At 37.6% G+C, this 11,186-nt stretch overlaps 1 protein-coding gene across 1 annotated transcript; it reads right to left on the bottom strand.

The window, feature by feature from the left end:
- Positions 1 to 201: 201 nt before the first annotated feature.
- On the bottom strand, positions 202 to 748 carry LOC308613847 (cytochrome c). The gene has a single exon (XM_081227899.1). The coding sequence runs from the start codon at positions 674 to 676 to the stop codon at positions 359 to 361; it is 318 nt and encodes a 105-aa protein (XP_081084025.1). The 5' UTR covers positions 677 to 748; the 3' UTR covers positions 202 to 358.
- Between the last annotated feature and the right edge of the window lie 10,438 nt (positions 749 to 11,186).

The raw sequence follows: 11,186 nt of genomic DNA, 5'->3' as shown, positions 1-11,186 counted from the left end.
CAATATTTAAATATATTAATAAAACCAGTTATAGAAATCTAAATATAAAACCAATCTCCTATAGGGTTTGAGAAGGCATTCACCACATCCCTGAAAAGTTTAACATTCCTTATTCAAGTTTAATCATCTCTTTAGAAGGGGAAAACAGGGATAGTACTTGCTGAACCAGAATTACTATCAAAATTAAAAAAGCTGACCATATTCATTTAGCCACAAGCCAATCTTATTTAAATCAGGACAGAAATATTACATCAGCTATTCATGGTCTGAATTCTAGTGTATGAGATCAATTTAAATATGGTACACATAAAAAGTCATGAGACATTTGTTTCATAATAAATAAGGCAGTGGCCAACTATTACTCATTAGTAGCTTTTTTGAGATAAGCTATCAAGTCTGCCCTTTCTCCCTTCTTCTTAATGCCAGCGAAGATCATTTTTGTTCCAGGGATGTATTTCTTGGGATTCTCCAAATACTCCATCAGCGTCTCCTCTCCCCAGGTGATGCCTTTGTTCTTGTTGGCATCTGTGTAAGTGAATCCGACAGCCTGACCTGTCTTTCGCCCAAACAGACCATGGAGATTTGGCCCAGTCTTGTGCTTGCCTCCCTTTTCCACAGTATGGCACTGGGCACACTTCTGAACAAAAATCTTCTTGCCCTTCTCAACATCACCCATTTTTAAATCGTTCTTTCTCCGTGTACGACTAAGCCGTTCCCGCTCCCAAGCCAAACGTCCCGCTTTTCTCCATGCCATTGAGTTTTAACCACAATCTGTTCTGTTGCAACTCCCAAGGCAGTGTTCTAGACTAAAAAAAAAAAAATCAGACTTGGATAGAGGTATAAGTGGGAAAAAGGTAACAGCTCTTGGGGTGAGGCCAATTCCTGCTGGATGGGGTGTCATGAAAAGCACATGGAGGTTTGCCTTGCAGAATATAAAATAGAAATTCCCAGGACAATCTGTTTAGAGACACATTTATAACAAAACTTGTTAATAGTGTGGAAATTTGAATTTAGGTGTACAGTCTACGTTAAAGATGTAAGAAATGTTTGGCTTTTAGCAATATCATTTGAAAGTATTGGTGATTTTCTTGTGCATGGGCAGATAAGACATTGACAACTCAGCCAAGTTTGATAAGAAACAAAACCGAGTCCAATTAAAAGGACCTCATGGGCTTCTCTGGTGGCGCAGTGGTTGAGAGTCCGCCTGCCGATGCAGGGGACACGGGTTCGTGCCCCGGTCCGGGAGGATCCCACATGCCGCGGAGTGGCTGGGCCTGTGAGCCACGGCCTCTGAGCCTGCGCGTCCGGAGCCTGTGCTCCACAACGGGAGAGGCCACAACAGTGAGAAGCCCGCGTACCTCCAAAAAAAAAAAAAAAGACCTCATGATGGCCTGGGATACTAGGGCATGTATTCTCTGCTAGGCCTTTGCTGTTTCACCTGCTGAACTGCTGAATCACGCCTCCCCGTTCCTCCCATCCAACGGGGGAGACCCAGTTCCTGGGGGAAGTACAGCTGTCTGGACAGACCCTCAGCAATGATCTCCACCATCTGTGGGTCGTATATTCTGGCTGCAGTGGTGAGAGCTTCTGGCTGCAGTGGTGAGAGTAACTTCTTATTTTTCTTCTGGCTTGGATTCTTTCCTCCTTTTCCTCCATACTGCATCTAAAAGGAGTTGAGATTTATCAATAAAGCTCTCTGTTTTGTTGTACTCATACCATGTGAGTCTTGTTTTCTTTAATCAGGAGGGGGGAAATACTGCTCTCAATTCTACCTTTGAAACAAGGAAATTAAACTTTCACCATATACAATGCCGAGGTTAAGAGTTCACTGTATTATCGCAGAAAGGGAGCACCCTTGAAGCCAAGATAGCAATGTTCAAAACTGGTATTAGTGTACAACTCTGCTTGTAGTTGTTGTTACTGGGGTCACTTTTGGGGACTGCCTTTTCCCTGTTAACCACCTGATTCCACATATCCTTTTATTCCAGGTGTAGGCTCATGAATCAACCTAGACAATCATAGTACTATACTCTTCTGAACATAGTGTTAGGATTATATATGGCCGATTTTATTGATTTAACCAACATAAAGGGCGCTTACTATGTATCAGGAACTGTTGTAAACATTTTACAAATACTCACTGATTTAATATTTTTTAAATATATGTATATTTTTTGAAGCCTTCTTTATATATATATATATATATATGTATATATATATATGTATATATATATGTATATATATGTGTATATATATATATATATATATATATATATATATATATATATATATATTTGGCCACACCACACAGTATGTGGGTTCTTAGTTTTCCAACCAGGGATTGAACCTGCACCCCTTGCATTGGAAGCACAGTCTTTACCACTGGGCTGCCAGGGAAGTCCCCAATTTAATATTAAAAATAGCAGAAAGTAGAATTCAACTCAGACAGTACAGGAGTCTTTAATGAAGGGACTACTTACTGAGTTGAGTTGTGGACAGGGCTGAAGGGACCAATGAGAAATATGAGGTCCTCAGAGACAAGCAAGAGATGGTAGCCTTCGCCACCTCCAGGCCTAAAGGGGAACGAAAGGAAATCACCTTAGTGGAGCACAGTGAGATTTGGGGCCTTGAATATGGGCCCCTCTTTGGGAGCTGTATTCCAGGAGGGACCTAGCCAGTGACACCAATGTGGCCCATGGTAGGAGGAAACAAGGAAGAAATATGACAATCTCTGTCTCCTCTTGCCCTCCAGACTTCTCCCAGGGCTTCCCATTTGTCCAACCCAACTGGAAGCCTGGTGATCAGGTAGCCAGGGTTATCCAGTCCATTGGAGTGTGGGCACAAAACTGGGACAGTGCAGAAAATGGATCTGGGGTGGATGGTAAATTAAAAAACAACCAATACACACTCAAATCATTTTAGACATTAAGCAGAGAACAAATAACCAAATCATAAAGTAAATAACAACTAAAAATTTTTCTCCCTAACTTTGTAGATACCCATCTCCTCCCTGACCCTTACAAACTACTGAAGTCATTAACAGTCTATAAATATCTTGGTTCTAGCCATGAGAATTCAGCTAGAGCACCCCAGCATCCTAGAAAGGAGCCCAGGCTTTCAGCAGATTGGGCAACAATTTTGCATTTACCATTTCCCTTTGCCAGATAATTTTAGGGTTAATCCCTTACACTCTCCTCACACCAAGCCAGCCTGTGATATTAACACTTAAGAAACACAGGGCTGTTTACATTTTGGTGGAGAGCTCATGCTATCAATTTGCACATTAGTGAGCTCAGCTATTGCTCTCTTCTATCGGGATCTATTGAGTGGTGGCTGGAGAGATATCTGCTGCTCAAAAAAAAAAAAAAGAAAAAAGAAAAAAAAGAAAACTTAGCTGTCTGATGAAATGTTTTAAATGCATAGGGTTCACCTTGGGGTTGGCTGCTGTTCAGATTTTATCCATTAATAACACACAGGGCTGCCTCTGTACTTTCCAGGGCTGATAGGAAAAATAGTACTACTTATAGGTCCTTGCTTTGCCTGAGGGAGCATATTCCAAATGCAGGTTGTGGGTTCCTGTACACACATGTGTGCATATGTGGGCACATCTAGTTCCCATGCATGTAATGGTGCTTCTTGGAATTTTCTTTTATTAAATGACTCATAAGAGGATTTTTCCATTATACATTATTTTCTTCTGATAGAAACATTTTTAAGAAAGAAGACAATGTGTGTGTCAGTGTGAATGCCTAAGCCTAATGCCTGACCCACAGAGCAGCATTAGCATCTTCACTCATTTCCAGTTATTTGATATTATGTTTGGAAACAGAAGGGGGAGGGAAACTCCAAAACTGTGATCCATTTTCAGTGTTTGCCCTACTAGACCTTATGCTGACATTTGAAGCTAAAGGAGGAAAATTAAAATTGCTACAAGAAGTTGGTATAAATGTACCAACATGAGCTGTTGGATAGTATTTGTGTTCTTAACAAAGTCCCATATTTATTCCCTCTTACTTTTTCTTTGAGATACATTAAGAAAAAAAGATATTTAAATGAGAGTCATGATTAGGTTTCTGCCATACGTTAGTTTTCAGATGCCGCTTGTGAAGAACTTGGCATCATTTGGCCAGAAAAGGATTCTATGCACGATTCCCTGAACGTTGATGATGGAGTTATCTGAATTGCATTGTGTTGTTTTCTCTCTTTCAGTGTAAACCAAATAGCTATTTGCTATGGAGAAGAGTTATTTAAGTATTACTTAAGATGATGATTCTTTAATGTATGAAAGCATCTGTATAATGGGGAATACTTATATGAAGGAGGAAGATGATCACTGAATTGTTTCCTGAAGAGTTTTGTTAGGCAATTACATTTAAAGCAAAAAGAGGATGGCTTTAGCACTTGGTCAGTGAGAAGCAATTCACTAATTTTTCTTTACCTCTAAAACTCAACTGCTTCAAGTTAATGAAAAACTTTTCAATCAAGTCATCCTTCTATACTTAATATTTATCTAAACTACTTTAGTGGCTCTAATGGTGTCCAGGGCTAAAGTTAAGAAAAGAGTTCTCCCTAACCCCTCCTAGAAATGGAATTGATCATCTCAGAGAAGTTGTATCAGACACTAAAGCAATTATAAACTTTGGATTATCTGTGTTGGGTTAAGTATTTTATTTCATATTACCTACACTGAAAGATTAGTCTCAAGCTGAATTGCCCCATTTTTTTTTAGCAAAGAGAGTTTCATGAATTAGCATGGACTAGCAAGAATTGAGTCTACAGTCAAACTTGCTGTTGAGTCAAGACGTAATAATAACTACTCACTAATTAACTAACCCTGAAAAAAATGCTAGAAGACCATGATGGCTTAGAAATGTTTCTACACATATGGCATGTTTATTTTTAGATGCTTCTTGTATTTTTTTCCTTATAACTTGCCATAGAAGTGACATTAAATTCCTGGCTTTGACACTAACTGTGTGACCTTGGGCAAAACACTTGGCCTTTTTAAGTATCAGGTTTTTTAATCTGGATAGAGGAGATAGAAAACACTTCACAGTGGTTATGTGAGGATCAAGAGAGCTAAACTACATTTATTCTTTTTTAAAAGCTTTTGGGAAAATGTCATAGAGAATATGTTTATGGTGTGAAAGAAAATGACCATGCTAAGAAGGAAATAGACTGAGGGCAAAATTTTATTTCTTGAGCCAGTCTTCTTTCCATTTAACTATTAATTTCTACCATCCAAAAGGTCACAAAAGGCATAACTGTAACAAAAATACCATTAGAACCATGATTTAAGGACAGGAACCAAGTGGTGAAATGACGAAAATTCATCTTAAATCAAAGAAAGTCAGAATTATGGGCAGCTGAAGACAATGTCAGCAGCACAGCTACGTGCCTCCTCATTACAGTACAAAACAAGACAAAACAACAGAAAGAAAATAGGCTCTACGTGGAAATTTCACACTTGGCATACCTTGAAGAAAGATGTTGCCTAACTGAAAAATCACTGGGATTAAAAAAAAGAAAAATCAACAAATCCCAGCTTAAAACCTCTCACACTCCCACAACCCCATCCCAAACGTATGGCTGCCTAGAGAAGCCCCCATGATTTTTCAAGGTATCAAGAAAATCTGTGAAGAAATACAGAAGAAATAAAGACGCTCATGAGGAGGAACAAGTTTGTTCTCAAACTGCCCCAGAAAAAGCAAGTCTAGTCTAATTCTAAAGAGTATCCAAGTGGATCTAAGGATAGATTGTAGGGGAGAGTTTTCAGTGTGTAAGTTAACGTGGGAGGCATAATCTAAAGGGGTGGTTTAAAGGGATGGCGTTTGAAATGCATACATTGTAGGACAGAAAAAAGATGAGAGAGAGAGAGCAGAGAGAGAGAGAGAGTGAGAGAGGGAAAACACTATTTGGCCATGGGTACTGAAGAACAAAAGGAAGAAAAGGGGAAAATTCAGGGTCCTGAATATCAAAAGAGAATTTTAATTAAGACACATACATTCCCCGACCCCTCGACCACACACACACACCTTCAAAAAAATTCGCATACAAACGTATTGAAGAAACAGGCCAAAATATCTGGACTTTGATATATTGATAGATGAGGATTCTTTTAAACTAGAAATCATGGAGAACACCTCATACTACAAAATTAAACAAATGGAAAGTCAAATCCATTCAGAGTTATTACAGAAAATCAAGAAACACAGTCTCATATATATTAAATGAGGAGCAGTCCCTGTAGGAAAAGAAAAAAAAAACTATGAAAGAGAAGAAACGTGTAAGTTAATATTTCAAACAGAATTAAATATACTCAAGCAATAAATGTATGGAAAGTCAACGTGCATCAGAAAATTTTAAAGTAAAACAAACAAAAAACTAGGATGAAATTAAAAGAAAGTTGACTTAATTCAGGGAAGAAATGGAAGAAAAAGACAGAATTGTTTCACAAATAAATAATACATTGTAAGATGCTCAAGGGAGAATAGACTCAAATGATAATTTAATAAGGGTCATTGTAAAAAGAAAGAAACAACCAAGAGAATGAAAATGAAAGGGTCAGGAAGAACATAGCAGAAATGGGAGAAAAGCACAGAAGGAATAACTTCTATTTTGTTGGAGTCTCTAAGGAAAAAAACAAAACAAAGGAACAGAACTAATATTTAAAACTATAATCCAAGAGTATACTTACAGCAATGATCAGAGGAAAATTCACAATATTAAACACCTTCATTAGAAAAATAAAAAAGTGAATATAAATTAATTCAATTCTCAGCTCACAAACTAGAACAACAAAATAAATAAAAATATACAGAAGAAAGGAAATAATAAAAGTGAAGAAATTGATAAATAACAAAGTAACAATAGATATAGTTAATAAATCTACATTCTGGTTTTTAGAAAAAAATAACAACATAGACAAATCACTAAGTTTATCACCAGAAAAGGGAACTACAAAATAAGGGATAACAACAAGCAAATAACCACTGGAACAGAATAAAACTTAAAAATCATAAGAGACTACCTTGTAGAATTCTGTGCAAATAACTATGAAAACCTAGAAAAAGAATAATTTCTTAAGGAAATGCATTTGACTGAAATTGGTTCCATTGCAAACAGAAAGCTTAAGAAGACCAATTTCCATTGAAGGAGTAGAAAATGCTATTAAGGAAATGTGCCACAGAAAGCACTAGACCCAGATAGCTTCATGGGGATTTCTAGTATATCTTTAAAGACCAGAGAGTAACTCTTTAAATTATTTCAGAGCATTGAAAAGGAAGAAAAATGTCTTAAATTTTTTGAAGCAAGTCTAACGCTGATATCTAAACCTCTTAAATGCAGTACAAAAAGGAAAACTAAGATCTATATTTTCCAAGTATCAAAGCAAAAATATGCCTTAAAATATTGGCACACAGAATGCAGACCTAAATTAAGAAACTAATACACCCTGAATACACAAATGAAATGTATTCTAGGAACCTGGTCAGCTCTCCCACCAGGTCCTCAGCACCCATGTTACTCTTGATCCTCCTGGCTGGGTCTCCCAGCTCTCCTCATGCTTTGCACTTGTTTACCTTAGTTTTTATTCCCTCTGGCCATGAGTCACTGTTGAGGATGACATTGTTTACTGGTCATCACAGGAAGAAAACTGGGTGATTAGAGTGCTTTGAGCAAGAGCCAGGTTGAAGTGGACTCAGTTTGATATTTCACTCTCAGAATGGAAATTAAAACGAAATTCCAAATTGCCTTTGGAACAGTTCACTCTGCAGAACTGCAAAATCTTGAGTGCTCTGAAGTGATTGGTTCATATGATCATTTCACATTGTATATTCAGACTTCAGAATTTGATGTGGAGATGGAAATGCTTCAGACAACACTCTGGAAAAATTCCTATGGTAGTTATATGCCCCATACTCTCCTGTGAAAGACCTTCACTCCACTCCTAGCTACTATTTCTCAGAAGCAATTTTTGATGTTGTTTTAGGAAGATGCATCCTAGATGATTTAAATATAAAATAACGTCACTAGTTAATAGTGAGTTCTTCTTTTATGCCACTTTCCTTATAATCTCATTTAGTTCAAAAAGTTTAATTATTGAACACCAACTTGGTACAACCCCTTGAACTAGAATCTAGGCCAGCTCCATTGTTCCCCTTAATTAAATTATTTTCAAACCTCTATTTACTTTGTCCTACCTTTTTCCCTAGTTTCCAAAATGGTATTAAATTTTGTAATAATAATAATAATTATATGATAATATACATTATTATTATTTTTAACAGAAAAGATCACTTTATTTAAATTTATAATTCTTCTTTAGGTTTTCTATTCCTCCTCTGAGAAGATAACATTTGATTAAAAGGCCCAGATTTTGTGATGGGATGATTTCCAGGACAGGAGCAAAAATGTTCCTCTTTATTTATAGCAGGTCTGAAGTGAGAAATTTCTTTGAGAATTTCTTGCCAGGAAAATCTTTGTTTCCCTAAGGATTCCAGTGTGCTTTTTTTCATGCTCATGGTGAGAGCTACGTAAATTACTGTGTCACACATTTTTCCCTCAGACTCTTACTAGATATTTATTGATATTTATTTATGGAAAAAATACTAATCCATAAGGTGGGAACACTTCTTTCTCTTTATTTACCATCTTATTTTTACTTATATTATTGTATTGAATATATGTTTTACTATAAATTGTCTCATATTCTTTGGACACTGACAAGTTAATTAATTATATGTAAAATTAAGATATTTAACATTTGATGTCACTTAGAGTTTGCAAAGTATAGGAGAATACTTTTTGTCACACTCATCTATTCTTTTATATCTTGTGTAGTTTTACAGGCTTTCATGCATGTGCTTTATACTTAACATGATCTGGAAAAGCAGTATCTTTCTCAATCATGACCTTACACTTGGAGTAGGAGGAAGAAAATGAGATGAGATTACAGAGAGAATAGAGGGGCCATGAACACAGAAGAAGTGGCACTGATGGACTAATTTCCACTTTCTCTTTAAAAACTTTAACAATGTGCTGGCAATAAGAGTTGTGGAGACCCCAGGATCATCTTTTATTGTTGAAATAGACTTTTGCTCATGTATTATTGCTTGCAATGTGCTTAGAGATGTGATGTTGCCAGGAATGGCTGTGTGGCCTAGAGAGGGAAGAAACAGAGGTCTTCTCAAATGTTCCAGTTAATTCCCTAACTCTGATGGACAAAAAGAGCCAGGGTGCCAGCACATGCAAGGGAGTTTAGAGCATGAGACAGCTTCTCTTGCTTTGAAATATTAAAAAGAGCATCCAGAATTCTTGGTAGCATTTACTGGGTGTGGAATGTTTAGAAATCTGGGGAGAAAATGTGAAAGGTCTCTACTGTTATCACTAAAATCCTTGTCTCATGCATATCCTGAGCAATAAATGTCTGGCCTACTGAATGGGAAGGGCCACAGATAAAAGAAAACACAGGGGAAAAGTATCATTGGTTAATCTTTTAAAACTCATCTCACCACAAAGCTATTTGAGCAGAAGATATCACTAGATATTTTTATAAGAACCAATGTGTCTTTGTATAAGACCAGACCTAAAAGGTTTTCGTCTTAATAGTCAAGACTATTTCACGTTTGTTTTTGCTGATTTTTAATACATTGCATTTATTTAGCACCTACTATATCCCTGAAGCTGTACTAGATGCTGGGGCACACAAATACCAGAGACAGTGTTTTCACTCTCAAGAAGCTTACTTCCATGGGGGAGTCAGATATTGTAGAAAATCACTGTGTGCTTATGTGAAAACTATTAATAGGGAAGTGTTTTTATATTACTATGGAATTAAAAACTTTTAAAATCTAGTATTTCTAAAATCGCTGTCAAAGGACATCTTAATTCTAAATATTGGATCCATTAAAATTAAATGGGAAAGTTTTTACTTGAATATCACCATTGTGTATCAGAAATCATAGGCATGTCATCGTCCCTATTCCTCATCCTTCAAAACTTGCAAGTTCAATGGTACATCTATGAAGCAAATATTACTCTATTAGTATATCTCTTTCCACATAAAAAGCACACACAGACACATGCACAGAGGCATAGGCATTCTTATCCTGCCTTCATTTTACCTGGGAATTCTAACCCACTGGGATGTGTTAGTCTCTTCATTAGTCTTCCATGGGTTTCCTAAGAAGAACAGTGAAGAGACAGATTAAAATGGGGAACTGGCCCTTGGCACTGAGGCTTCAAGCCAGGATGTGACGTTTAATACCCCAAGCCCAGAGGAAGACCTCAGTGTGCCTGTGCACTCGCCCTGAAGGTATCTGGGCTTCATAATGGAATCCTGCCTGATGGTCGGAGGGAAACTTCTGAGTGAATCTTGAGAGCATTATCTTGTCACCCAGCTTCTGGTCCAGTTTCCCCTAAAGTGATGCTGAAGCCCAGGGCCCATAGACCACCAGAAACACACGACATTACTTTATTAACTTGTCACAGCTAAAAAGAATGCACCGGAGAAAATCATGGGGTTTCCTAGTAAAATAAAGTTGGGAAAGACTTGTGATAGGAGGTGGGCTTGTGTTAGGGGATTTTGAGGAATATTTAGGAAAGCTGGAATCAGTTCTGTATTTGGGTGTTGTCGGGAAGAGGGGGTAATTTAGCGATTGGGTGTACTAATTTTTTTCTAGGAGGACCATAAAGGGAGGTGTTCTTATTGCTAAAGAGGAAGTAAAGAGGGGGTGTTTGGTCATTTGTGTTGTGGTGCAGAGGTCTTTTTTGTCTTTGCTGAGACATGATTACAGAGCAGTCTTGTGTTTGTCCTGTTTTATCATGGTCAAGGAGTGATGTGTCTGATTGTTGCTATTCTGTGAGATTGTTTGTGTTCATTGGGCAACACCAGTCTAGCTAGTGGTTGTCAGCAGATAACTGTCAGAGGGCTCAATAAGCAACCCAGGGAGAGTGAGCGTAACTTTAAAGCACTGTCACATTTAGGACATTCAGGGAATGAGCAATGCCACTGTTTGGCAGCCTTATGTTTGGGACAGCCTAGTTGGGAGGCTGCCTCGATTACTTTGGTGGACATACAATTAATCGTGGCATTGGCAGGGTATTGGCAGTACCTCATTCATGAATTCATTCAAATATTTTTGTCCACCTTCCAGATGGAATTGGTGATGCCAAGGCAGTAATCC

Source organism: Mesoplodon bidens (assembly GCF_964165515.1).
Source record: "Mesoplodon bidens genome assembly, chromosome: 3".
NCBI classification, from domain to species: Eukaryota; Metazoa; Chordata; class Mammalia; order Artiodactyla; family Ziphiidae; genus Mesoplodon; species Mesoplodon bidens.
Note: the sequence above shows the minus strand (reverse complement) of the source record. Positions and strands in the feature narration are given on the sequence as shown.

Excerpts from the sequence above, each read along its gene's own strand:
- LOC308613847 (XM_081227899.1), bottom strand. The coding sequence starts at position 676 with ATGGGTGATGTTGAGAAGGGCAAGAAGATTTTTGTTCAGAAGTGTGCC.